The sequence below is a fragment of the Ranitomeya imitator genome, chromosome 7, assembly GCF_032444005.1.
Source record: "Ranitomeya imitator isolate aRanImi1 chromosome 7, aRanImi1.pri, whole genome shotgun sequence".
Classification (NCBI taxonomy): domain Eukaryota; kingdom Metazoa; phylum Chordata; class Amphibia; order Anura; family Dendrobatidae; genus Ranitomeya; species Ranitomeya imitator.
The window spans coordinates 223261881-223289826 of NC_091288.1; the positions used below are offsets into that span (position 1 = coordinate 223261881).

Genomic DNA, 27946 nt, shown 5'->3' on the forward strand with positions numbered 1-27946 from the left:
TGACATCCTCTGTGCTGCTGGACTCCGCTCCTCACACCGTGTAACGCTCAGTGCTCTCCTGACATCCTCTGTGCTGCTGGGACTCCGCTCCTCACACCATGTAACGCTCAGTGCTCTCCTGACATCCTCTGTGCTGCTGGGACTCTGCTCCTCACACCATGTAACGCTCAGTGCTCTCCTGACATCCTCTGTGCTGCTGTTTGTCCCTTGCAGTGTGTGTGTGTGTGTGAGACTTGTGACCCTGTGATTGGCTGCAGCGGTTCCAGGGGCGGGATCTCAGCAGCGGAGCAGTCGGGAGCAGAGGTCTCTGCAGACCCTGGCGATCAGATCCCTGAAGACCCCGAGAATCCGCAGCGGCCGCACAGGGGGACGGGAGAGCTGGGTGAGAACAGTGGCCGGGGGGGGGGGGGGGCGGAGCTCGGGGGTCACCGGGAGGGGGCGAGAAAAGGAAAGTGAAAGGAACTTGTCTCCTCTGTCCGGGTTAACCCCATAATCTCCGGACCTGCAGAGTCTGGGGGGCTTGTGTGGCCGGAGTAGAGTCTGGGGGGCTTGTGTGACCGGAGTAGAGGCAGAGTCTGGGGGGCTTGTGTGACCGGAGTAGAGTCTGGGGGGCTTGTGTGACTGGGGTAGAGGCAGAGTCTGGGGGGCTTGTGTGGCCGGAGTAGAGTCTGGGGGGCTTGTGTGACTGGGGTAGAGGCAGAGTCTGGGGGGCTTGTGTGACCGGAGTAGAGGCAGAGTCTGGGGGGCTTGTGTGACCGGAGTAGAGTCTGGGGGGCTTGTGTGACTGGGGTAGAGGCAGAGTCTGGGGGGCTTGTGTGACCGGGGTAGAGGCAGAGTCTGGGGGGCTTGTGTGACCGGAGTAGAGGCAGAGTCTGGGGGGCTTCTGTGACCGGAGTAGAGTCTGGGGGGCTTGTGTGACCGGAGTAGAGGCAGAGTCTGGGGGGCTTGTGTGGCCGGAGTAGAGTCTGGGGGGCTTGTGTGACCGGAGTAGAGGCAGAGTCTGGGGGGCTTGTGTGACCGGAGTAGAGTCTGGGGGGCTTGTGTGACCGGAGTAGAGGCAGAGTCTGGGGGGCTTGTGTGACCGGAGTAGAGGCAGAGTCTGGGGGGCTTGTGTGACCGGAGTAGAGTCTGGGGGGCTTGTGTGACCGGAGTAGAGTCTGGGGGGCTTGTGTGACTGGGGTAGAGTCTGGGGGGCTTGTGTGACTGGGGTAGAGGCAGAGTCTGGGGGGCTTGTGTGACCGGAGTAGAGGCACAGTCTGGGGGGCTTGTGTGACCGGGGTAGAGGCAGAGTCTGGGGGGCTTGTGTGACCGGGGTAGAGGCAGAGTCTGGGGGGCTTGTGTGACCGGAGTAGAGTCTGGGGGGCTTGTGTGACCGGAGTAGAGTCTGGGGGGCTTGTGTGACTGGGGTAGAGGCAGAGTCTGGGGGGCTTGTGTGACCGGAGTAGAGGCACAGTCTGGGGGGCTTGTGTGACCGGAGTAGAGGCAGAGTCTGGGGGGCTTGTGTGACCGGGGTAGAGGCAGAGTCTGGGGGGCTTGTGTGACCGGGGTAGAGGCAGAGTCTGGGGGGCTTGTGTGACCGGAGTAGAGTCTGGGGGGCTTGTGTGACCGGGGTAGAGGCAGAGTCTGGGGGGCTTGTGTGACCGGGGTAGAGGCAGAGTCTGGGGGGCTTGTGTGATCGGAGTAGAGGCAGAGTCTGGGGGGCTTGTGTGACCGGAGTAGAGTCTGGGGGGCTTGTGTTACCGGGGTAGAGGCACAGTCTGGGGGGCTTGTGTTACCGGAGTAGAGGCAGAGTCTGGGGGGCTTGTGTGACCGGGGTAGAGGCACAGTCTGGGGGGCTTGTGTTACCGGGGTAGAGGCACAGTCTGGGGGGCTTGTGTGACCGGGGTAGAGGCAGAGTCTGGGGGGCTTGTGTGACCGGAGTAGAGGGAGAGTCTGGGGGGCTTGTGTGGCCGAGGCAGCGGCAGAGTCTGGGGGGCTTGTGTGACCGGAGTAGAGGGAGAGTCTGGGGGGCTTGTGTGGCCGGAGTAGAGGCAGAATCTGGGGGGCTTGTGAGACCGGAGTAGAGTCTGGGGGGCTTGTGTTACCGGGGTAGAGGGAGAGTCTGGGGGGCTTGTGTGACCGGAGTAGAGGCACAGTCTGGGGGGCTTGTGTGGCCGAGGCAGCGGCGGAGTATGGGGGGGGGGGGGATTATACATCGCTTTATACATCTGTTTGTCGCTGTTAATTTATAGAATAATCTTATTAAGTTTTTATTTTTGCAGAAACTGTAAACATTCTAGAATTATTTACACAATCCGTTATATGACCCCTCGTCCTGCACTCGTCATTTTATTTGTGGGGATTTTCCTTCTCGGATTTTATCCCAACTGTGATTTGCAACAAGTAAAGAGTTAATATTTTATCATAATAATGTCGCGGTGTGATATATAGGGTTACGATTCCAGTGGATACACAGCACTGGCTTTAATCAAATACTAATATAATTTAAGCGTTAATCTCCTGGAGAATGAAAAAAAGTTATCGATCCACTGCTGGCGCCTTTACTGAAATACTTTGTGCTGCTGAGGACCTGTGCCTTCTACTATTTATCTGTCTGTGCCCCTCTATAAGATCAGCGCCCCCCCTTCCTCCTGACATCCTCTGTGCTGCTGTCTTGTAGGGATGGTGCTGCTCAGTAAGTTTGTGGTCGGGGTCTTCTCCCGGGAGGACAGCAGCACTTACCAATGGCTGATTGACCTCCTGCTGTCGGCAGAATTCCGCACATTGGTAAAAGACGTCCGTCCAGTCGCCATCACCAATACAGCTTGTGGCGGCTCTGGGAGACTCGCGGAGGAAATCAGAAAGTGCACGTTCTCCATCTTGTACCATTCAAAGAGAAGGGGAAGATTGAATATCACCAACGTGACCGACTCTCTGTACGACCAGGAGCTCAGAGACCTGTCCATGATTCTGGGTAAGGCAGAAGCGGTACTGTGCAGATATCGAGGGAGAGGAGGAGCGGTACTGTGCAGATATCGAGGGAGAGGAGAGGTACTGTGCAGATGTCGAGGGAGACGAGAAGCGGTACTGTGCAGATAGAGGGAGATGAGGAGCGATACTGTGCAGATAACGAGGGAGAGGAGAAGCGGTACTGTGCAGATAATGAGGGAGAGGAGAAGCGGTACTGTGCAGACATATGGGGGAGGACAAGCGGTACTGTGCCGACACACGGGGGGGGGGGGGGGGGAGGGGGGAGTGGTACTGTGCAGACACAAGGAGGAGAGGCGGTACTGTGCAGACACGGGGAGGAGGAGGAGGAGAGGCTTTACTGTGCAGGCACAGGGGAGGAGGAGCGGTACTGTGCATATATGAATTGGGAGGAGAAGTTGTACTGTGCAGATATAGGGGGAGAAGTATTCTGACTCTTCAAGGCAGTTTGAATCTCTAAATCATTAGCCATCAATCCCTTAGATAACTGTATGATTGTTGTACTCACATGCCAGGCGTCCTCAGATATTACAAGTCAGTGTGGCTGAGTTGGCACTAAGAGTCCAGGAGAAACACAGTTGATATTCTCTGTAATCTTGTATTCAGTACAATGCAGCAGGTGGAAAGAGTAATCCCAAGCAGAGAAATATACATGCAGTCACCTAGACTTCTACCTTCCGAGTCTTTCCGTCATCGCTGGGCACAACCTCGATGATAAGATCCATCGGCCAGCGGTGACGATGAGCCTCTGTCTTCTAAAATGACGAGATCTCCTTCTTGTAAGTTAGGAGTTGGCTTAATTTCCTTGTCAGATTCTGGATCCACCAGCTCATATGTGTTGTGGACACAGTTATCGTCGGTATCTTCGTATAAGATACTTGGAGGTGTCAGAGCTTGGATGCGGTTCCTCGGTCAGCTGGGTTTAGATCATAGGGGATGTGATGCCACTTGTCAGGAGTAGCAAAACGTCTGATGGGCTCTATTACTCACGTAGATGTAGAATTGTTTAATTTGAGAATATATATTTATTATACACACACACCACTCTACTATCTGTGTAGGATGTAAAGGAATCAATTATGGTGTCCATTTCATCTCTCACGACTTCAGTGATTTCTGCCGCCAATACTGCGGCACAACGTTCAAGCCTTGGTACGGAGTGAGCAGGTTTAGGGGTTAATTTGGCCTTACCCAGAATGAAACCACCCTGCACTTCATTGTGCGCTCCCAAGGTCTTCAGATAAGCTGCTGCGGCTATGGCTTCTATAGAGGCGTCGGAGAAAACGTGGATTTCTTTTCTGGTTTCAACTGAAGAAGATTTTAGAGTAACAACGTGGAACTTGGAGTTGTTCCAAGACCTTTAGTGACTTCTTCCAGGCCTTCCATCTTTGTTGTTTCAGGAATGGCAGCGGAGCATTCCAAATCGGTATTTTCGAGAGTGAGCTGTCTTAGCAGAATCTTGCCTTGAATAGTGATGGGTGCGGCGAACCCAAGAGGATCGTAGATACTGTTTACGACGGATAGGACTCCTCGTTTGGTGAATGGTTTGTCGCAGGGCGACACTTGAAAAGTAAATGCGTCCTGTTTAATATCCCATAGCAGACCGAGGCTGCGTTGCATTGGAGGGACGTTGGAACCTAAATAGAGGTCCCTTAAGCTCATGACAGTCTTCAGATGGAAACATCTCCATTACCTCTTGACTGTTGGAAATAATCTTGTGGAGCCTGAGATTTGATGAAGAGAGCACTTCCTGAGTCCTGGTGAGCAGATCGATAGCCTCTTCACTCAAGGATAAAGACCTGAGCCTGTCGTCCACGTAGAAGTTCTTCTCTACAAACTGACATGCATCACATCCATACTGTCACCTTCCTGGGCTGCCCATCTCAGTCCATAGATCGCTACAGCAGGTGAAGAGCTGTTGCCGAAGACGTGTACATTCATCCGGTAGTCCACAAGCTCGTTGTGGATGTTGTTGCCCTTGTTCCATAGGAACCTGAGAGAGTTTCTACTGTTTTCCCTCAAGATAAAGCAATGAAACATATGCTGGATGTCGGCCATTATCACCACAGGTTCCTGCGTGAAGCGAATCTACACTCCTATGAGGCTGCTGTTCATGTTGGGTCCAGTAAGAAGCAAGTTGTTGAGGGAGACACCTTCATGCTGAGCACTGGAGTCAAATACCACCCTGAACTGGTTAGATTTCTGAGGGAGGTAGACCCTGAAGGATGGAAGGTACCAGCATTCTTCTCCTTCCTTCAGTGGTGGTGCAGGTTTTACATAATATCTGTCAAAAATGTTTTGCATGAAATCGATGAAATGTCTTTCCATCTCTGGCCTTCCTTTTAGGCCGGTTTCACACGTCAGTGGCTCCGGTACGTGTGGTGACAGTTTTCTCACGTACCGGAGACACTGACTCACGTAGACACATTAAAATCAATGTGTCTCTGCACATGTCAGCGTGTTTTCACGGACCGTGTGTCACACGGACCCATTAAAGTCAATGGGTCCGTGTAAACACGTACCGCACATGGATGCTGTCCGTGTGCCGACTGAGTACCACACGGACCATGCAGTAGACAGCGCTACAGTAAGCGCTGTCCCCTGCTTTGGGTGCTGAATCCGGAATTCATTCCTTCTTCCCAGCAGCGTTCGCTGGAGAGAAGGAATGAAAAATCATTGTTTTTTTATTTTTTTTGTTGTTAAAATTAAGTTCTCGGTAATCTCCCCCCTCCCCCTGTGCGCCCGCCCGCTGGAAATAAAATACTCACCCAGCTCCCTCGATGTTTCCTCTCAGCGTCGCAGCTTGTCCTGTATGAGCGGTCACGTGGTGCCGCTCTTTACAGTGATGAATATGCGGCTCCACCTCCCATAGGGGTGGAGCCGCATAAAAAAAAAAAATAAGGCACACAGGTACATAAGGAGGGAGGACCCTGCCCGTGAGGGCTCATTCTGCAGAGGATGGGTGAGGATACACTAGGAGACGGTAGAGCTGGTTGTGCGGCGGTTCAGTAGGTTGAGGATCACTGCAGGCTCTAGGCTTGTCGGAAGAAGTAGGTCTTCAGGTTATTTTTGAAGGTTTCTATGGTAGGCGAGAGTCTGATGTGTTGGGGTAGAGAGTTCCAGAGTATGGGGGAAGCACGGGAGAAGTCTTGGACGTTCCCTATGAACACCCAGGCTAGGTTGAAGTGCTGAGCAAATGGTGCGTCGTGTGAACCGTTGATTTGCTGATGTACCTTGTGTAAACGGAGGATGTCTCTCCCAAGTAGAATCAGGATTTCTGCGTTGTGATCGAGAGCTGGAATCTTGGTGGCTATAGTCTTCAGGTGAGGGTGATGAAGAGCGGCTTGCGGTGTTGGGATCTCTTCCTTGTTAGATGGCATCTGATTGCACTCGACGAGTGTGGGTAGAGATATTTCTATGGTGTTTTCAAGAGATGTTACCATGAGACCACTGGCCCTTCTTCTGAAGACTTCTGAGATACTGCTGCAGGTGCCTAAGGTGTAGGCGCTTTCCTTTAAATCGGACAGATCAAAGAGTTCTGACCTTGCGCTGATCGTCCAGGATGCTATACACCTTCACGGCCTTCTCTCGGTGATCCTTGGGATATACTTTTATCAGGCAAATCTTTGCACAAAACTTCTCCCAAAGACCTTCTTCGCAGACTTCTGTGCATGAAGAAGATACTGAGATGACTTGCTGCTTGGCCTGTACTCTCCCCGCCATGGCTTGTGGTGGGAGAAGGCGTAGGCATAGGGTTAAGCTGGGATGGATCGAGTGCTTGTACGTGGTCCTCGCTGTCACACTCCATACACTTGATTGCAACCTTACAGTCCTTAGCAAGATGTTCGGTAGAAGCACAACATCTGAAGCATGCTCCCATAGGGACGTTACACTGGAAAGTAATTCATATTTGGCGATTTCTAGATTGTCGTTGACCTTCCATGTAGTCAAGAATTTGGATCTTTCACTGAAGGCTGCTTGAGATCCTTTTCTTGCTGTTGCAAGTCAATTAGAGATCCTTTCTGTATTTGCCATTATACACAGGAATGCAAGGGTGGAGGCTATTCTGCTCCTGGCTTCAGAGGAGCTCACATACAATGTTTGTAAGCAGCACAGGCAGTGTCTGCAGACTTTGTGAAGCTGATGTGTCCTCACAATTAGCTTTATACAGGGTGGAGCGCGGTAATTTGCTTTTTTGCACTGCATGCTGTGGCGGCACTGTCGGTCGAAGAGAGGGGAGAGTGGGTGTGGCTTACAGTGGCTGATGGGAGATTTGTATTCCTCTGCCTTTCAGTTGCCATCATGCAGTGGACACGTGAGGAGAGGTCATTTTGTGTTGAAGCGTATTTTTCAAATGCCCACTCGATCATTGCAGTGCAGCGTGCTTTTCGTTTACAATTCGCTGTTCCTCCACGCGGACGTGTTCCTGGACGGCAATCAATTGTAAATTGGGTGAATGCATTCAGAACAGCAGGGAATGTGTCATGTGTACGAAGGGGACCTGAGAGAAGAATTACAACACCACAAAACATCGAGAGAGTTAGAGCAGCAGTACTGCAATCTCCGAAACGCTCTGCTCGGAAGCAATCATTTGCTCTTGGCATTTCAAGATGTTCTCTCCACCGGATTCTTTATGATGAACTGAATTTTCACCCGTATAAAATGTGCGTGGTCCAACATTTGTCAGCATGGGACTATTTGACACGGCGGACCTCTTGTGAAGACATGTTAGCAACGATACCCCGTGACGCAATTGTGTTTTTTTCTGATGAGGCACATTTTCACCTCAGTGGGTGTGTGTGCTTATCTCTTTGAGGGGAGATGTGAACTGGCCAGCTCGCTCACCAGATTTAGCCCCATGCGATTTTTTCCTTTGGGGTTACCTGAAGTCTAAGGTGTATATCAACCGTCCCAACACCTTGGAAGACCTAAGGAACAATATTGAAGCTAAAATTGGCAGAATACCAGTGGACATGCTTGTTAGAGTTCATGAAAACTTCAGAAAACGTATGCAGCAGTGTGTGGATAGCGAAGGTCGACATTTGCCAGATACACTATTTAAAACCATGTAATTTAAAATTTCCATTACTGTTCAGTATAATTAAAATATAAAATAAATTTTTCTAATGATCATAATTTTTTTATTTCATTCCCAAATCAGCAAATTACCGCGCTCCACCCTGTAGATGTGCCTTTCTCTGGAGTGTAAGCTGTATCCTGTTCTTGGTGGCAGGCCACTCTTTCCACTATTCTGACTCTTCAAGGCAGTACGACTCTCTAAATCCTTAGCCATCAATCCCTTAGATAACTGTATGATTGTGGTACTCACATGCCGGCGTCCTCAGATAGTGCCAACTCAGCTGTACTGACTTGTAATAAGAGTCCAGGAGAAAAAAAAAGTTGATTTTCTCTGAAATATTGTATTAAGTAAAATGCAGCAGGTGGAAAGAGTAATCCCAAACAGAGAAGTATACATGTACATCCAAAGATGGCTACAGCAAACTGATAATGAAGAAGAAGGGAGGGGCAAGGGCTAACAATCAACTACAGGAGAGCGACAAATGGACAAACTTCAGAGGGCTTCTCCCTAGCAATAGCAGAATTACATGCATAACACAGAAAATACAACAAGAAGCGTTACTGTGCAGTTATAGGGGGAGGAGGAGCAGTACTGTGCAGACAGGGGGGGGGGGGGGGTGGTTGGAGGAGCAGTACTATGCAGATATCGAGGGAGAGGAGAAGCGGTGCTGTGCAGCTATAGTGGGAGGAGGAGCAGTACTGTGCAGGCACGGGGGTGGGGGGAGGTTTGAGGAGCAGTACTGTGTATTGAGGGAGAGGAGAAGCGGTACTGCGCAGACACGCTGGGCAGGAGGAGCGGCACTGTGCACATACGCTGGGCAGGAGGTGCGGCGCTGCGCAGACTTATAATGTCAGTGTCTTTTCAGGACGGGACAAGGTTCTGGTGCTGGTCGATGACTTGGATGATGATTATGGAGCTCACCACAGGATTACGGTGGAGCAGCCATTAATCTCAGAGCTCGCAGGACTGATGGTCGTGTTCTGTGGGAGCGATAAGCCGCTGCGCAGCACAGCAGAATCCTATCAGAGGGACGCGGCTCCCAGGGTCAAAAACAACATCGCACAGATGAAACGCCAAATGAGCTCAGTATCAGCGATCAGCAAAGGTGGGCGAGATCCTGAGCTCCTGTTGTGCTGTCTCCTCCAGAGCTGAACTCACACTTCAGCTGCAGTATTACATGTGTTAAATTAACATCCGCCATCCCTGCGATCATGTCATAATAGGGGCGCAGAGCAGCGTCCACCCGAGGCAAAGATTCAGTACGCTGCCCCAGCCCTGTATCTAAATACCCCGACTGAGGCAAAGAGCCTGGAACCCCAGACACCTGACAACCAGGACCTGGGTCCCCCTGAAACCTGACAACCAGGACTGATCTGGAACCCCCAGCATCTGACACCCAGGACCTGGCCCCCACCGACACACAAGACCTGGGACTCCCCGACACTCATGACCTGCCCCCTCGACACCTGAAACGCAGGACCTGGGACCCCCTCTTACACCCAGGACCCGGAATCTCCCTGCCCCCGACACCAGTGTAAGGGGGTGACCGGGACAGTCCTGAAAGACATATTACAGAATGCTCGGACGTGACTATATTGTATTTTTTACAGGAATGTGAAATCTAGAGGTGCATAGGACCTTATAGGCACTAATGTTATGGGATTCATGTAATGTGTAATGTTTAGGGAAAGATACAGTTGTGGGCAGAATAGGGAGCAGTGTTTAGACGAGAGATACAGTTACTGCAGGTACAGGAGGACAGGACACTATGTTTGGTACCAGCCCATATGGGAGGAGGTGGGTCAGTTTTAAAGAAAAGTAATTCCCTGAATTAAGCAGTTGGAGTGAGAGTGAGGGTCTAAGACAGTGAGAGGTCCAAGTGGAAGTTTGGGTGAAGTCTGCAGCTGGCACCACAGTAATGCATCGTTCTGGCAGCATGAGGACATCAGGAATCTTGTGAAACCCCTTGTGAGGTCTGTGGCCCGGGGTCGGCACTGGAACCTGCGCTCCATTCTCTGATGCAGAGGAGGTCTGACTGGGAAAAGCGAGAGGGAACAATGGGGGGTCTCAGAGAAGTTGCATTGTCGGATGGGGAGTCCCTCGGACCAGCAAAGCCTGATGAGATGAGGACGGTCCGGGAGGAATGAAGGCTGCGGAGACTCACCAGGTACTGTGTGACCAGAGCAACAACCGGAGTCTGCGGAGACTCACCAGGTACTGTGTGACCAGAGCAACAACCGGAGTCTGCGGAGACTCACCAGGTACTGTGTGACCAGAGCAACAACCGGAGTCTGCGGAGACTCACCAGGTACTGTGTGACCAGAGCAACAACCGGAGTCTGCGGAGACTCACCAGGTACTGTGTGACCAGAGCAACAACCGGAGTCTGCGGAGACTCACCAGGTACTGTGTGACCAGAGAAACAACCGGAGTCTGCGGAGACTCACCAGGTACTGTGTGACCAGAGCAACAACCGGAGTCTGCGGAGACTCACCAGGTACTGTGTGACCAGAGCAACAACCGGAGTCTGCGGAGACTCACCAGGTACTGTGTGACCAGAGCAACAACCGGAGTCTGCGGAGACACACCAGGTACTGTGTGACCAGAGCAACAACCGGAGTCTGCGGAGACTCACCAGGTACTGTGTGACCAGAGCAACAACCGGAGTCTGCGGAGACTCACCAGGTACTGTGTGACCAGAGCAACAACCGGAGTCTGCGGAGACACACCAGGTACTGTGTGACCAGAGCAACAACCGGAGTCTGCGGAGACACACCAGGTACTGTGTGACCAGAGCAACAACCGGAGTCTGCGGAGACTCACCAGGTACTGTGTGACCAGAGCAACAACCGGAGTCTGCGGAGACTCACCAGGTACTGTGTGACCAGAGCAACAACCGGAGTCTGCGGAGACACACCAGGTACTGTGTGACCAGAGCAACAACCGGAGTCTGCGGAGACACACCAGGTACTGTGTGACCAGAGCAACAACCGGAGTCTCCTGTGCCTGACGCCGTGTATTGCAGACTGCTGGATCTGAATGGTCCAGTAGAAGTGAGCCGAGTGTCTCCTGATGTGTGCAGGCGACCAGGGACCTGGACACCGGAGACCTCCGGCCTGAATGGGGGGCACCGCCCAGTATGGAGGGAAAGGGCACTGTTAGTGGGGAGTCAGGGTGTGGATGATCTGCAACAGGCCTCACTACACCAGGGACCCCTGACGCAACCTGGGACCCCGATATCTGACAGCCAGGACATGGCACCACCTGACAGACGGGACCTGCAACCCCACCCAGTGACACCTTCGACCCGAGACCCCATCACTGGGGATCTTCCCCCTGACACGTTACACTCACGACCCGAGACCCTCCGACACCTGGCACAGTGCAGCCCCCTCCCCATATAGTGTGCGACACAGAACACAAAGTCACAGTCTGCTCTTCTGTTACAGGTGAAAGAATCAGCTGGGTGAGTACAAGGAACTGGACGACTGCAGACTATTACACCACTGACCTCTGCAGAGCATCGCTCCTCCACCTCCTGACAGATACACAGTGATATATCCTGCAGATTATTACACCACTGACCCCTCTGCAGAGCATCGCTCCTCCGCCTCCTGATAGATACATAGTGATTTATCCTGCAGATTATTACACCACTGACCTCTGCAGAGCATCGCTCCTCCACCTCCTGACAGATACATCGTGATATATCCTGAAGATTATTACACCACTGACCTCTCTGCAGAGCATCGCTCCTCCGCCTCCTGATAGATACATAGTGATATATCCTGCAGATTATTACACCACTGACCTCTCTGCAGAACATCGCTCCTCCACCTCCTGATAGATACTTAGTGATTTATCCTGCAGATTATTACACCACTGACCCCTCTGCAGAGCATCGCTCCTCCGCCTCCTGACAGATACATAGTGATATATCCTGCAGATTATTACACCACTGACCTCTCTGCAGAGCATCGCTCCTCCACCTCCTGACAGATACATAGTGATATATCCTGCAGATTATTACACCACTGACCTCTCTGCAGAGCATCGCTCCTCCACCTCCTGACAGATACATAGTGATATATTCTGCAGATTATTACACCACTGACCTCTCTGCAGAGCATCGCTCCTCCACCTCCTGACAGATACATAGTGATATATTCTGCAGATTATTACACCACTGACCTCTCTGCAGAGCATCGCTCCTCCGCCTCCTGACAGATACATAGTGATATATCCTGCAGATTATTACACCACTGACCCCTCTGCAGAGCATCGCTCCTCCACCTCCTGACATACACAGTGATATATCCTGCAGATTATTACACCACTGACCCCTCTGCAGAGCATCGCTCCTCCACCTCCTGACAGATACACAGTGATATATCCTGCAGATTATTACACCACTGACCTCTCTGCAGAGCATCGCTCCTCCGCCTCCTGACAGATACATAGTGATATATCCTGCAGATTATTACACCACTGACCCCTCTGCAGAGCATCGCTCCTCCACCTCCTGACAGATACATCGTGATATATCCTGAAGATTATTACACCACTGACCTCTCTGCAGAGCATCGCTCCTCCGCCTCCTGATAGATACATAGTGATTTATCCTGCAGATTATTACACCACTGACCTCTCTGCAGAGCATCGCTCCTCCGCCTCCTGATAGATACATAGTGATTTATCCTGCAGATTATTACACCACTGACCTCTCTGCAGAGCATCGCTCCTCCACCTCCTGACAGATACACAGTGATATATCCTGCAGATTATTACACCACTGACCTCTCTGCAGAGCATCGCTCCTCCACCTCCTGACAGATACATAGTGATATATCCTGCAGATTATTACACCACTGACCTCTCTGCAGAGCATCGCTCCTCCACCTCCTGACAGATACATAGTGATATATTCTGCAGATTATTACACCACTGACCTCTCTGCAGAGCATCGCTCCTCCACCTCCTGACAGATACATAGTGATATATTCTGCAGATTATTACACCACTGACCTCTCTGCAGAGCATCGCTCCTCCACCTCCTGACAGATACATAGTGATATATCCTGCAGATTATTACACCACTGACCTCTCTGCAGAGCATCGCTCCTCCACCTCCTGACAGATACACAGTGATATATCCTGCAGATTATTACACCACTGACCTCTCTGCAGAGCATCGCTCCTCCACCTCCTGACAGATACACAGTGATATATCCTGCAGATTATTACACCACTGACCTCTCTGCAGAGCATCGCTCCTCCACCTCCTGACAGATACATAGTGATATATCCTGCAGATTATTACACCACTGACCTCTCTGCAGAGCATCGCTCCTCCACCTCCTGACAGATACATAGTGATATATTCTGCAGAGTATTACACCACTGACCTCTCTGCAGAGCATCGCTCCTCCACCTCCTGACAGATACACAGTGATACATCCTGCAGATTATTACACCACTGACCTCTGCAGAGCATCGCTCCTCCACCTCCTGACAGATACATAGTGATACATCCTGCAGATTATTACACCACTGACCTCTGCAGAGCATCGCTCCTCCACCTCCTGACAGATACATACTGATATATCCTGCAGATTATTACACCACTGACCTCTCTGCAGAACATCGCTCCTCTACCTCCTGACAGGTACAGTGATATATCCTGCAGATTATTACACCACTGACCTCTCTGCAGAGCATCGCTCCTCCACCTCCTGACACATACACAGTGATATATCCTGCAGACTATTACACCACTGACCTCTCTGCAGAGCATCGCTCCTCCACCTCCTGACAGATACATAGTGATATATCCTGCAGATTATTACACCACTGACCTCTCTGCAGAGCATCGCTCCTCCACCTCCTGACAGATACATAGTGATATATTCTGCAGATTATTACACCACTGACCTCTCTGCAGAGCATCGCTCCTCCACCTCCAGACAGATACATAGTGATTTATCCTGCAGATTATTACACCACTGACCTCTCTGCAGAGCATCGCTCCTCCACCTCCTGACAGATAGTGATATATCCTGCAGATTATTACACCACTGACCCTTCTGCAGAGCATCGCTCCTCCACCTCCTGACAGATACATAGTGATATATTCTGCAGATTATTACACCACTGACCTCTCTGCAGAGCATCGCTCCTCCACCTCCTGACAGATACATAGTGATATATCCTGCAGATTATTACACCACTGACCTCTCTGCAGAGCATCGCTCCTCCACCTCCTGACAGAGTGATATATCCTGCAGATTATTACACCACTGACCTCTCTGCAGAGCATCGCTCCTCCACCTCCTGACAGATACATAGTGATATATTCTGCAGATTATTACACCACTGACCTCTCTGCAGAGCATCGCTCCTCCACCTCCTGACAGATACACAGTGATATATCCTGCAGATTATTACACCACTGACCTCTCTCAGAGCATCGCTCCTCCACCTCCTGACATACACAGTGATATATCCTGCAGATTATTACACCACTGACCCCTCTGCAGAGCATCGCTCCTCCACCTCCTGACATACACAGTGATATATCCTGCAGATTATTACACCACTGACCCCTCTGCAGAGCATCGCTCCTCCACCTCCTGACAGATACACAGTGATATATCCTGCAGATTATTACACCACTGACCTCTCTGCAGAGCATCGCTCCTCCGCCTCCTGACAGATACATAGTGATATATCCTGCAGATTATTACACCACTGACCCCTCTGCAGAGCATCGCTCCTCCACCTCCTGACAGATACATCGTGATATATCCTGAAGATTATTACACCACTGACCTCTCTGCAGAGCATCGCTCCTCCGCCTCCTGATAGATACATAGTGATTTATCCTGCAGATTATTACACCACTGACCTCTCTGCAGAGCATCGCTCCTCCACCTCCTGACAGATACACAGTGATATATCCTGCAGATTATTACACCACTGACCTCTCTGCAGAGCATCGCTCCTCCACCTCCTGACAGATACATAGTGATATATCCTGCAGATTATTACACCACTGACCTCTCTGCAGAGCATCGCTCCTCCACCTCCTGACAGATACATAGTGATATATTCTGCAGATTATTACACCACTGACCTCTCTGCAGAGCATCGCTCCTCCACCTCCTGACAGATACATAGTGATATATTCTGCAGATTATTACACCACTGACCTCTCTGCAGAGCATCGCTCCTCCACCTCCTGACAGATACATAGTGATATATCCTGCAGATTATTACACCACTGACCTCTCTGCAGAGCATCGCTCCTCCACCTCCTGACAGATACATAGTGATATATCCTGCAGATTATTACACCACTGACCTCTCTGCAGAGCATCGCTCCTCCACCTCCTGACAGATACACAGTGATATATCCTGCAGATTATTACACCACTGACCTCTCTGCAGAGCATCGCTCCTCCACCTCCTGACAGATACATAGTGATATATCCTGCAGATTATTACACCACTGACCTCTCTGCAGAGCATCGCTCCTCCACCTCCTGACAGATACATAGTGATATATTCTGCAGAGTATTACACCACTGACCTCTCTGCAGAGCATCGCTCCTCCACCTCCTGACAGATACACAGTGATACATCCTGCAGATTATTACACCACTGACCTCTGCAGAGCATCGCTCCTCCACCTCCTGACAGATACATAGTGATACATCCTGCAGATTATTACACCACTGACCTCTGCAGAGCATCGCTCCTCCACCTCCTGACAGATACATACTGATATATCCTGCAGATTATTACACCACTGACCTCTCTGCAGAACATCGCTCCTCTACCTCCTGACAGGTACAGTGATATATCCTGCAGATTATTACACCACTGACCTCTCTGCAGAGCATCGCTCCTCCACCTCCTGACACATACACAGTGATATATCCTGCAGACTATTACACCACTGACCTCTCTGCAGAGCATCGCTCCTCCACCTCCTGACAGATACATAGTGATATATCCTGCAGATTATTACACCACTGACCTCTCTGCAGAGCATCGCTCCTCCACCTCCTGACAGATACATAGTGATATATTCTGCAGATTATTACACCACTGACCTCTCTGCAGAGCATCGCTCCTCCACCTCCAGACAGATACATAGTGATTTATCCTGCAGATTATTACACCACTGACCTCTCTGCAGAGCATCGCTCCTCCACCTCCTGACAGATAGTGATATATCCTGCAGATTATTACACCACTGACCCTTCTGCAGAGCATCGCTCCTCCACCTCCTGACAGATACATAGTGATATATTCTGCAGATTATTACACCACTGACCTCTCTGCAGAGCATCGCTCCTCCACCTCCTGACAGATACATAGTGATATATCCTGCAGATTATTACACCACTGACCTCTCTGCAGAGCATCGCTCCTCCACCTCCTGACAGAGTGATATATCCTGCAGATTATTACACCACTGACCTCTCTGCAGAGCATCGCTCCTCCACCTCCTGACAGATACACAGTGATATATCCTGCAGATTATTACACCACTGACCTCTCTGCAGAGCATCGCTCCTCCACCTCCTGACAGATACACAGTGATATATCCTGCAGATTATTACACCACTGACCTCTCTGCAGAGCATCGCTCCTCCACCTCCAGACAGATACATAGTGATATATCCTGCAGATTATTACACCACTGACCTCTCTGCAGAGCATCGCTCCTCCACCTCCTGACAGATAGTGATATATCCTGCAGATTATTACACCACTGACCCTTCTGCAGAGCATCGCTCCTCCACCTCCTGACAGATACATAGTGATATATTCTGCAGATTATTACACCACTGACCTCTCTGCAGAGCATCGCTCCTCCACCTCCTGACAGATACATAGTGATATATCCTGCAGATTATTACACCACTGACCTCTCTGCAGAGCATCGCTCCTCCACCTCCTGACAGAGTGATATATCCTGCAGATTATTACACCACTGACCTCTCTGCAGAGCATCGCTCCTCCACCTCCTGACAGATACACAGTGATATATCCTGCAGATTATTACACCACTGACCTCTCTGCAGAGCATCGCTCCTCCACCTCCTGACAGATACACAGTGATATATCCTGCAGATTATTACACCACTGACATCTCTGCAGAGCATCGCTCCTCCACCTCCTGACAGATACATAGTGATATATCCTGCAGATTATTACACCACTGACCTCTCTGCAGAGCATCGCTCCTCCACCTCCTGACAGATACATAGTGATATATCCTGCAGATTATTACACCACTGACCTCTCTGCAGAGCATCGCTCCTCCACCTCCTGACAGATACACAGTGATATATCCTGCAGATTATTACACCACTGACCTCTCTGCAGAGCATCGCTCCTCCACCTCCTGACAGATACAGTGATATATCGTGCAGATTATTACACCACTGACCTCTCTGCAGAGCATCGCTCCTCCACCTCCTGACAGATACATAGTGATATATCCTGCAGATTATTACACCACTGACCTCTCTGCAGAGCATCGCTCCTCCACCTCCTGACAGATACAGTGATATATCCTGCAGATTATTACACCACTGACCTCTCTGCAGAGCATCGCTCCTCCACCTCCTGACAGATACATAGTGATATATCCTGCAGATTATTACACCACTGACCTCTCTGCAGAGCATCGCTCCTCCACCTCCTGACAGATACAGTGATATATCGTGCAGATTATTACACCACTGACCTCTCTGCAGAGCATCGCTCCTCCACCTCCTGACAGATACATAGTGATATATCCTGCAGATTATTACACCACTGACCTCTCTGCAGAGCATCGCTCCTCCACCTCCTGACAGATACACAGTGATATATCCTGCAGATTATTACACCACTGACCTCTCTGCAGAGCATCGCTCCTCCACCTCCTGACAGATACATAGTGATATATCCTGCAGATTATTACACCACTGACCTCTCTGCAGGGCATCGCTCCTCCACCTCCTGACAGATACATAGTGATATATCCTGCAGATTATTACACCACTGACCTCTCTGCAGAGCATCGCTCCTCCACCTCCTGACAGATACATAGTGATATATCCTGCAGATTATTACACCACTGACCTCGCTGCAGAGCATCGCTCCTCCACCTCCTGACAGATACACAGATATATCCTGCAGATTATTACACCACTGACCTCTCTGCAGAGCATCGCTCCTCCACCTCCTGACAGATACATAGTAATATATCCTGCAGATTATTACACCACTGACCTCTGCAGAGCATCGCTCCCCCACCTCCTGACAGATACATAGTAATATATCCTGCAGATTATTACACCACTGACCTCTCTGCAGAGCATCGCTCCCCCACCTCCTGACAGATACAGTGTTGTATCCTGCAGATGATTGCACCAGTCTCTTTCCTCACAGGTCCGCTGTTTGCTCATTGTCGGGGTTCCTCTTCTGCTCATCGTTGTGATCATAATTCTCTGTGTGGAGCTCATTCATCATTAGTGATCTGCACCAGGACCCCAGAACATGACGACCCCCATCTCCTCTGCAGAGTATCGCACCCTCTGAGCTCTGTGCACTCTGCTTCGCCTTGTGCCTCTTATAGCCATGAGTATAATACTGCCCCTCTCCAGTCACATCCAGAGCTGCAGCCAAAGCTCTGCCCATAATGAATCCTTCCCAATCACTAGGTCGATCATCCCTGTGCTGGAAGTGTTAATGACTCACCTGATTAATGGGAGGAGCTTAATTTATGCAGCGCTGCAGCAGCTGTGACCTGGCTGGAAGTCACGAGGACCACGGGCTTCTCTCTGCATTAATGGCGTCTTTAGCCCCGAAACTGAGCGACAAACAGCGGAAAAATGAGCAATAATCAACATTCCATGGATGAGAAGCCTCCACACATTGTGAGTGACCCCCTCCATGGATGAGAAGCCCCCACACATTGTGAGTGATCCCCTCCATGGATGAGAAGCCCCCACACATTGTGAGTGATCCCCTCCATGGATGAGAAGCCCCCACACATTGTGAGTGATCCCCTCCATGGATGAGAAGCCTCCACACATTGTGAGTGATCCGCTCCATGGATGAGAAGCCTCCACACACTGTGAGTGATCCCTCCATGGATGAGAAGCCCCCACACATTGTGAGTGATCCCCTCCATGGATGAGAAGCCCCCACACATTGTGAGTGATCCCCTCCATGGATGAGAAGCCCCCACACATTGTGAGTGATCCCCTCCATGGATGAGAAGCCTCCACACATTGTGAGTGATCCGCTCCATGGATGAGAAGCCTCCACACACTGTGAGTGATCCCCTCCATGGATGAGAAGCCTCCACACATTGTGAGTGATCCCCTCCATGGATGAGAAGCCCCCACACATTGTGAGTGATCCCCTCCATGGATGAGAAGCCCCCGCACATTGTGAGTGATCCCCTCCATGGATGAGAAGCCCCCGCACATTGTGAGTGATCCCCTCCATGGATGAGAAGCCCCCGCACATTGTGAGTGACCCCTCCATGGATGAGAAGCCCCCGCACATTGTGAGTGATCCCTCCATGGATGAGAAGCCCCCGCACATTGTGAGTGATCCCCTCCATGGATGAGAAGCCCCCACACATTGTGAGTGATCCCCTCCATGGATGAGAAGCCCCCGCACATTGTGAGTGACCCCTCCATGGATGAGAAGCCTCCACACATTGTGAGTGATCCCTCCATGGATGAGAAGCCCCCACACATTGTGAGTGATCCCCTCCATGGATGAGAAGCCCCCACACATTGTGAGTGATCCCCTCCATGGATGAGAAGCCCCCACACATTGTGAGTGATCCCCTCCATGGATGAGAAGCCCCGCACATTGTGAGTGATCCCCTCCATGGATGAGAAGCCCCCCACATTGTGAGTGATCCCCTCCATGGATGAGAAGCCCCCACACATTGTGAGTGATCCCCTCCATGTATGAGAAGCCCCCGCACATTGTGAGTGATCCCCCTACATAGATGAGAAGCCTCCGCACATTGTGAGTGATCCCCTCCATGGATGAGAAGCCCCCACACATTGTGAGTGATCCCCTCCATGGATGAGAAGCCTCCGCACATTGTGAGTGATCCCCCTACATAGATGAGAAGCCTCCGCACATTGTGAGTGATCCCCTCCATGGATGAGAAGCCTCCACACATTGTGAGTGATCCCCTCCATGGATGAGAAGCCTCCACACATTGTGAGTGATCCCCTCCATGGATGAGAAGCCCCCGCACATTGTGAGTGACCCCTCCATGGATGAGAAGCCTCCACACACTGTGAGTGATCCCCTCCATGGATGAGAAGCCTCCACACATTGTGAGTGATCCCCTCCATGGATGAGAAGCCCCCGCACATTGTGAGTGATCCCCCTCCATGGATGAGAAGCCCCCGCACATTGTGAGTGACCCCTCCATGGATGAGAAGCCTCCACACACTGTGAGTGATCCCCTCCATGGATGAGAAGCCTCCACACATTGTGAGTGATCCCCTCCATGGATGAGAAGCCCCCGCACATTGTGAGTGACCCCTCCATGGATGAGAAGCCTCCACACACTGTGAGTGATCCCCTCCATGGATGAGAAGCCTCCACACATTGTGAGTGATCCCCTCCATGGATGAGAAGCCCCCACACATTGTGAGTGATCCCCTCCATGGATGAGAAGCCCCCGCACATTGTGAGTGATCCCCTCCATGGATGAGAAGCCCCCACACATTGTGAGTGACCCCCTCCATGGATGAGAAGCCTCCACACATTGTGAGTGATCCCCTCCATGGATGAGAAGCCCCCGCACATTGTGAGTGATCCCCTCCATGGATGAGAAGCCCCCACACATTGTGAGTGACCCCCTCCATGGATGAGAAGCCTCCACACATTGTGAGTGACCCCCTCCATGGATGAGAAGCCCCCGCACATTGTGAGTGATCCCCTCCATGGATGAGAAGCCCCCGCACATTGTGAGTGACCCCCTCCATGGATGAGAAGCCCCCACACATTGTGAGTGATCCCCTCCATGGATGAGAAGCCCCCACACATTGTGAGTGATCCCCTCCATGGATGAGAAGCCTCCACACATTGTGAGTGACCCCCTCCATGGATGAGAAGCCCCCGCACATTGTGAGTGACCCCCTCCATGGATGAGAAGCCCCCACACATTGTGAGTGATCCCCTCCATGGATGAGAAGCCTCCGCACATTGTGAGTGATCCCCCTACATAGATGAGAAGCCTCCACACATTGTGAGTGATCCCCTCCATGGATGAGAAGCCTCCACACATTGTGAGTGACCCCCTCCATGGATGAGAAGCCCCCGCACATTGTGAGTGATCCCCTCCATGGATGAGAAGCCTCCACACATTGTGAGTGATCCCCTCCATGGATGAGAAGCCTCCACACATTGTGAGTGATCCCCTCCATGGATGAGAAGCCTCCACACATTGTGAGTGACCCCCTCCATGGATGAGAAGCCCCCGCACATTGTGAGTGACCCCCTCCATGGATGAGAAGCCCCCGAACATTGTGAATGACCCCCTCCATGGATGAGAAGCCCCCGCACATGAGTGGTCTGAGGAGGCGGCAGACACAGGATGGTGGGAACGGCAAATTCTCTTCCAATCAGCCTGAAGGGGCTTCATTAGAGAACACAACGATACCCCCGTCCTCTGCCGTCCAATCCCTGCTCTTCCTGCCCAACGTCAGTCTGCACTTGATTCTTGATACCCAGGATCCTCTACAAGCCTTCACCTCACTGTGTGCAGATAGACACCTGCCTGCTGCCGTTCCTGAGCAAGCTCTGCACTGCCTTGATCCAATCCCGTAGCTTAATCTCCTTTAGGACACGTCCTGGACCTTCTTGGACCTTCTTGGGTGCCCTCAAGCTTTCTTCACATGAACTGAACTGTTATCTTTGAAGCTCTTGATGATCCAATAAATTGCTGATTTAGGGGCAATACTACAAGCAATGTCCTCTCCTGTAAAGCCCTTTTTGATCAATGATGGCTGCACGTGTGTCCTTGGAAGTAGCTATGGTTAACAGAAGAAGACAATGATTTCAAGCAGCAGTTTCCTAAGCAGTTCAATCAGTATGACTCAGTGATATCAGCTGCCTTGTCCTTGTTAACACTTTCTCCTGAGCTAACGAGAAGTTCACTAGATTGAGGTAATCGGGTAAATTTTTGACAGGGCAAAAATTCAGTACAAATTGGGGTTTTATTAATTTTTAGAGCAATAAATTATTGCAATTGATCTGATCAGAAGAATCTAGAGTTAACTCAACTTTGCAGTGTAAAAAATGAAGCTACGAAATAAAGTAAAGCTGAAAGAAGAAGAAAAGGTAACATTTAGTAATGTGATTGTAATGATAATTGTACTGTGTGATGAGAGCGGCTCCATCGAGGGGCCGGGAGGTGCGAAGAAAGGACGGGTCTCACTTTCACCCCATCGATGTGTCGTCTGTTCCGGATATTTGTGGAGTACGGGGACCCGGGAGGATCGGACCCCACAGAGGCGCGGCTGCTATAACTTTGGATTATTACTGTTATGCTGTAATGTCTATTGTCTGTACAAGTCCCCTCTATAATTTGTAAAGCGCTGCGGAATATGTTGGCGCTATATAAATAAAAATTATTATTATAAATTATTATTAAACTGCCAGATATATAATAGTAATATTCCATCAATTAAATATGTGTAACAATGTAAAGAGTATAAATGAACTCAAAGTTACCCTCGTCATAAGGCGAAACGGCAGAGTAGTCCCAAAGCCGCAGTGCGGCTCATCTGGGAGGACACGGGGATAAGAAGTCTCCTATGGGCTTTATGTACAAGCCGCCTAAATGTATGTAGGGATCGCCTGTATCCAGGAAGAGCACAAAGTATAGGAGCGCTGGGGAAACTGGAGATTGCTGGGTATGACATGCTGAATCTCTGGAGATTGCTGGGTATTACATGCTGGGTATTACGTGCTGAATCTCTGGAGATTGCTGGGTATTACAGTTAGGGCCAGAAATATTTGGACAGTGACACAATTTTCGCGAGTTGGGCTCTGCATGCCACCACATTGGATTTGAAATGAAACCTCTACAACAGAATTCAAGTGCAGATTGTAACGTTTAATTTGAAGGGTTGAACAAAAATATCTGATAGAAAATGTAGGAATTGTACACATTTCTTTACAAACACTCCACATTTTAGGAGGTCAAAAGTAATTGGACAAATAAACATAACCCAAACAAAATATTTTTATTTTCAATATTTTGTTGCAAATCCTTTGGAGGCAATCACTGCCTTAAGTCTGGAACCCATGGACATCACCAAACGCTGGGTTTCCTCCTTCTTAATGCTTTGCCAGGCCTTTACAGCCGCAGCCTTCAGGTCTTGCTTGTTTGTGGGTCTTTCCGTCTTAAGTCTGGATTTGAGCAAGTGAAATGCATGCTCAATTGGGTTCAGATCTGGAGATTGACTTGGCCATTGCAGAATGTTCCACTTTTTGGCACTCATGAACTCCTGGGTAGCTTTGGCTGTATGCTTGGGGTCATTGTCCATCTGTACTATGAAGCGCCGTCCAATCAACTTTGCAGCATTTGGCTGAATCTGGGCTGAAAGTATATCCCGGAACACTTCAGAATTCATCCGGCTACTCTTGTCTGCTCTTATGTCATCAATAAACACAAGTGACCCAGTGCCATTGAAAGCCATGCATGCCCATGCCATCACGTTGCCTCCACCATGTTTTACAGAGGATGTGGTGTGCCTTGGATCATGTGCCGTTCCCTTTCTTCTCCCCATCATTCTGGTACAGGTTGATCTTTGTCTCATCTGTCCATAGAATACTTTTCCAGAACTGAGCTGGCTTCTTGAGGTGTTTTTCTGTCTATTTTTGGTATTGATGAATGGTTTGCATCTAGATGTGAACCCTTTGTATTTACTGTCATGGAGTCTTCTCTTTACTGTTGACTTAGAGACAGATACACCTACTTCACTGAGAGTGTTCTGGACTTCAGTTGATGTTGTGAACGGGTTCTTCTTCACCAAATTCAGTATGCGGCGATCATCCACCACTGTTGTCATCCGTGGACGCCCAGGCCTTTTTGAGTTCCCAAGCTCACCAGTCAATTCCTTTTTTCTCAGAATGTACCCAACTGTTGATTTTGCTACTCCAAGCATGTCTGCTATCTCTCTGATGGATTTTTTCTTTTTTTTCAGCCTCAGGATGTTCTGCTTCACCTCAATTGAGAGTTCCTTTGACCGCATGTTGTCTGCTCACAGCAACAGCTTCCAAATGCAAAACCACACACCTGGAATCCACCCCTGACCTTTTAACTACTTCATTGATTACAGGTTAACGAGGGAGACGCCTTCAGAGTTAATTGCAGCCCTTAGAGTCCATTGTCCAATTACTTTTGGTCCCTTGAAAAAGAGGACGCTATGCATTACAGAGCTATGATTCCTAAACCCTTTCTCCGATTTGGATGTGGAAACTATCATATTGCAGCTGGGAGTGTGCACTTTCAGCCCATATTATATATATAATTGTATTTCTGAACATGTTTTTGTAAACAGCTAAAATAACAAAACTTGTGTCACTGTCCAAATATTTCTGGCCCTAACTGTACATGCTGGGTATGACATGTTGAATCTCTGGAGATTGCTGGGTATTACATGCTGGGTATTACGTGCTGAATCTCTGGAGATTGCTGGGTATTACATGCTGGGTATTACATGCTGAATCTCTGGAGATTGCTGGGTATTACATGCTGGGTATTACATGCTGAATCTCTGGAGATTGCTGGGTATTACATGCTGGGTATTACGTGCTGAATCTCTGGAGATTGCTGGGTATTACATGCTGAATCTCTGGAGATTGCTGGGTACTACATGCTGGGTATTACATGTTGAATCTCTGGAGATTGCTGGGTATTACATGCTGGGTATTACATGCTGAATCTCTGGAGATTGCTGGGTACTACATGCTGAATCTCTGGAGATTGCTGGGTATTACGTGCTGAATCTCTGGAGATTGCTGGGTACTACATGCTGGGTATTACATGCTGAATCTCTGGAGATTGCTGGGTACTACATGCTGGGTATTACATGCTGAATCTCTAGAGATTGCTGGGTATGACATGCTGAATCTCTGGAGATTGCTGGGTACTACATGCTGGGTATTACGTGATGAATCTCTGGAGATTGCTGGGTACTACATGCTGGGTATTACATGCTGAATCTCTAGAGATTGCTGGGTATGACATGCTGAATTTCTGGAGATTGCTGGGTATTACATGCTGGGTATTACATGCTGAATCTCTGGAGATTGCTGGGTATTACATGCTGAATCTCGAGATTGCTGGGTATTACATGCTGGGTATTACATGTTGAATCTCTGGAGATTGCTGGGTATTACATGCTGAATCTCTGGAGATTGCTGGGTATTACATGCTGAATCTCTGGAGATTGCTGGGTATTACATGCTGGGTATTACATGCTGGGTATTACATGCTGAATCTCTGGAGATTGCTGGGTATTACATGCTGGGTATTACATGCTGGGTATTACATGCTGAATCTCTGGAGATTTCTGGGTATTACATGCTGAATCTCTGGAGATTGCTGGGTATTACATGCTGGGTATTACATGCTGAATCTCTGGAGATTGCTGGGTATTACATGCTGGGTATTACATGCTGGGTATTACATGCTGAATCTCTGGAGATTGCTGGGTATTCCATGCTGGGTATTCCATGCTGGGTATTACATGCTGAATCTCTGGAGATTGCTGGGTATTACATGCTGGGTATTACATGCTGAATCTCTGGAGATTGCTGGGTATTACATGCTGGGTATTACATGCTGAATCTCTGGAGATTGCTGGGTATTACATGCTGAATCTCTGGAGATTGCTGGGTATTACGTGCTGGGTATTACATGCTGAATCTCTGGAGATTGCTGGGTATTACATGCTGAATCTCTGGAGATTGCTGGGTATTACATGCTGGGTATTACGTGATGAATCTCTGGAGATTGCTGGGTATTATATGCTGGGTATTACATGCTGAATCTCTGGAGATTGCTGGGTACTACATGCTGGGTATTACATGCTGAATCTCTGGAGATTGCTGGGTATTACATGCTGGGTATTACATGCTGAATCTCTGGAGATTGCTGGGTATTACATGCTGGGTATTACATGCTGAATCTCTGGAGATTGCTGGGTATTACGTGCTGGGTATTACATGTTGAATCTCTGGAGATTGCTGGGTATTACATGCTGAATCTCTGGAGATTGCTGGGTATTACATGCTGAATCTCTGGAGATTGCTGGGTATTACATGCTGAATCTCTGGAGATTGCTGGGTATTACATGCTGAATCTCTGGAGATTGCTGGGTATTACATGCTGAATCTCTGGAGATTGCTGGGTATTACATGCTGGGTATTACATGCTGAATCTCTGGAGATTGCTGGGTATTACATGCTGAATCTCTGGAGATTGCTGGGTATTACGTGCTGGGTATTACATGCTGAATCTCTGGAGATTGCTGGGTATTACATGCTGAATCTCTGGAGATTGCTGGGTATTACATGCTGGGTATTACGTGATGAATCTCTGGAGATTGCTGGGTATTATATGCTGGGTATTACATGCTGAATCTCTGGAGATTGCTGGGTACTACATGCTGGGTATTACATGCTGAATCTCTGGAGATTGCTGGGTATTACATGCTGGGTATTACATGCTGAATCTCTGGAGATTGCTGGGTATTACATGCTGGGTATTACATGCTGAATCTCTGGAGATTGCTGGGTATTACGTGCTGGGTATTACATGTTGAATCTCTGGAGATTGCTGGGTATTACATGCTGAATCTCTGGAGATTGCTGGGTATTACATGCTGAATCTCTGGAGATTGCTGGGTATTACATGCTGGGTATTACGTGCTGAATCTCTGGAGATTGCTGGGTATTATATGCTGGGTATTACATGCTGAATCTCTGGAGATTGCTGGGTACTACATGCTGGGTATTACATGCTGAATCTCTGGAGATTGCTGGGTATTACATGCTGGGTATTACATGCTGAATCTCTGGAGATTGCTGGGTATTACATGCTGGGTATTACATGCTGAATCTCTGGAGATTGCTGGGTATTACATGCTGGGTATTACATGCTGGGTATTACATGCTGGGTATTACATGCTAAATCTCTGGAGATTTCTGGGTATTACATGCTGAATCTCTGGAGATTGCTGGGTATTACATGCTGGGTATTACGTGCTGAATCTCTGGAGATTGCTGGGTATTACATTCTGGGTATTACATGCTGGGTATTACATGCTGAATCTCTGGAGATTGCTGGGTATTCCATGCTGGGTATTCCATGCTGGGTATTACATGCTGAATCTCTGGAGATTGCTGGGTATTACATGCTGGGTATTACATGCTGAATCTCTGGAGATTGCTGGGTATTCCATGCTGAATCTCTGGAGATTGCTGGGTATTACATGCTGAATCTCTGGAGATTGCTGGGTATTACATGTTGAATCTCTGGAGATTGCTGGGTATTACGTGCTGAATCTCTGGAGATTGCTGGGTATTACATGCTGAATCTCTGGAGATTGCTGGGTATTACATGCTGAATCTCTGGAGATTGCTGGGTATTACATGCTGGGTATTATGTGCTGAATCTCTGGAGATTGCTGGGTATTATATGCTGGGTATTACATGCTGAATCTCTGGAGATTGCTGGGTACTACATGCTGGGTATTACATGCTGAATCTCTGGAGATTGCTGGGTATTACATGCTGGGTATTACATGCTGAATCTCTGGAGATTGCTGGGTATTACATGCTG

At 49.4% G+C, this 27946-nt stretch overlaps 1 protein-coding gene across 1 annotated transcript; it reads left to right on the forward strand.

The window, feature by feature from the left end:
• Positions 1–251: 251 nt before the first annotated feature.
• On the forward strand, positions 252–22538 carry LOC138645688 (uncharacterized). Its single transcript, XM_069735157.1, has 5 exons — positions 252–382; positions 2660–2953; positions 8913–9152; positions 11496–11512; positions 18496–22538. Exons 2-5 carry the CDS (start codon positions 2662–2664, stop codon positions 18577–18579), a joined length of 633 nt encoding a protein of 210 aa, XP_069591258.1. The 5' UTR covers positions 252–382; positions 2660–2661; the 3' UTR covers positions 18580–22538.
• The last annotated feature ends 5408 nt before the right edge of the window (positions 22539–27946 follow it).

What these genes read in the sequence shown, in the direction of transcription:
- LOC138645688 (XM_069735157.1), top strand. Translation starts at nt 2,662, where the DNA reads ATGGTGCTGCTCAGTAAGTTTGTGGTCGGGGTCTTCTCCCGGGAGGAC. An exon ending in AGACCTGTCCATGATTCTGG is followed by an intron (nt 2,954 to 8,912) that starts GTAAGGCAGAAG and finishes GTGTCTTTTCAG; the next exon opens with GACGGGACAAGGTTCTGGTG.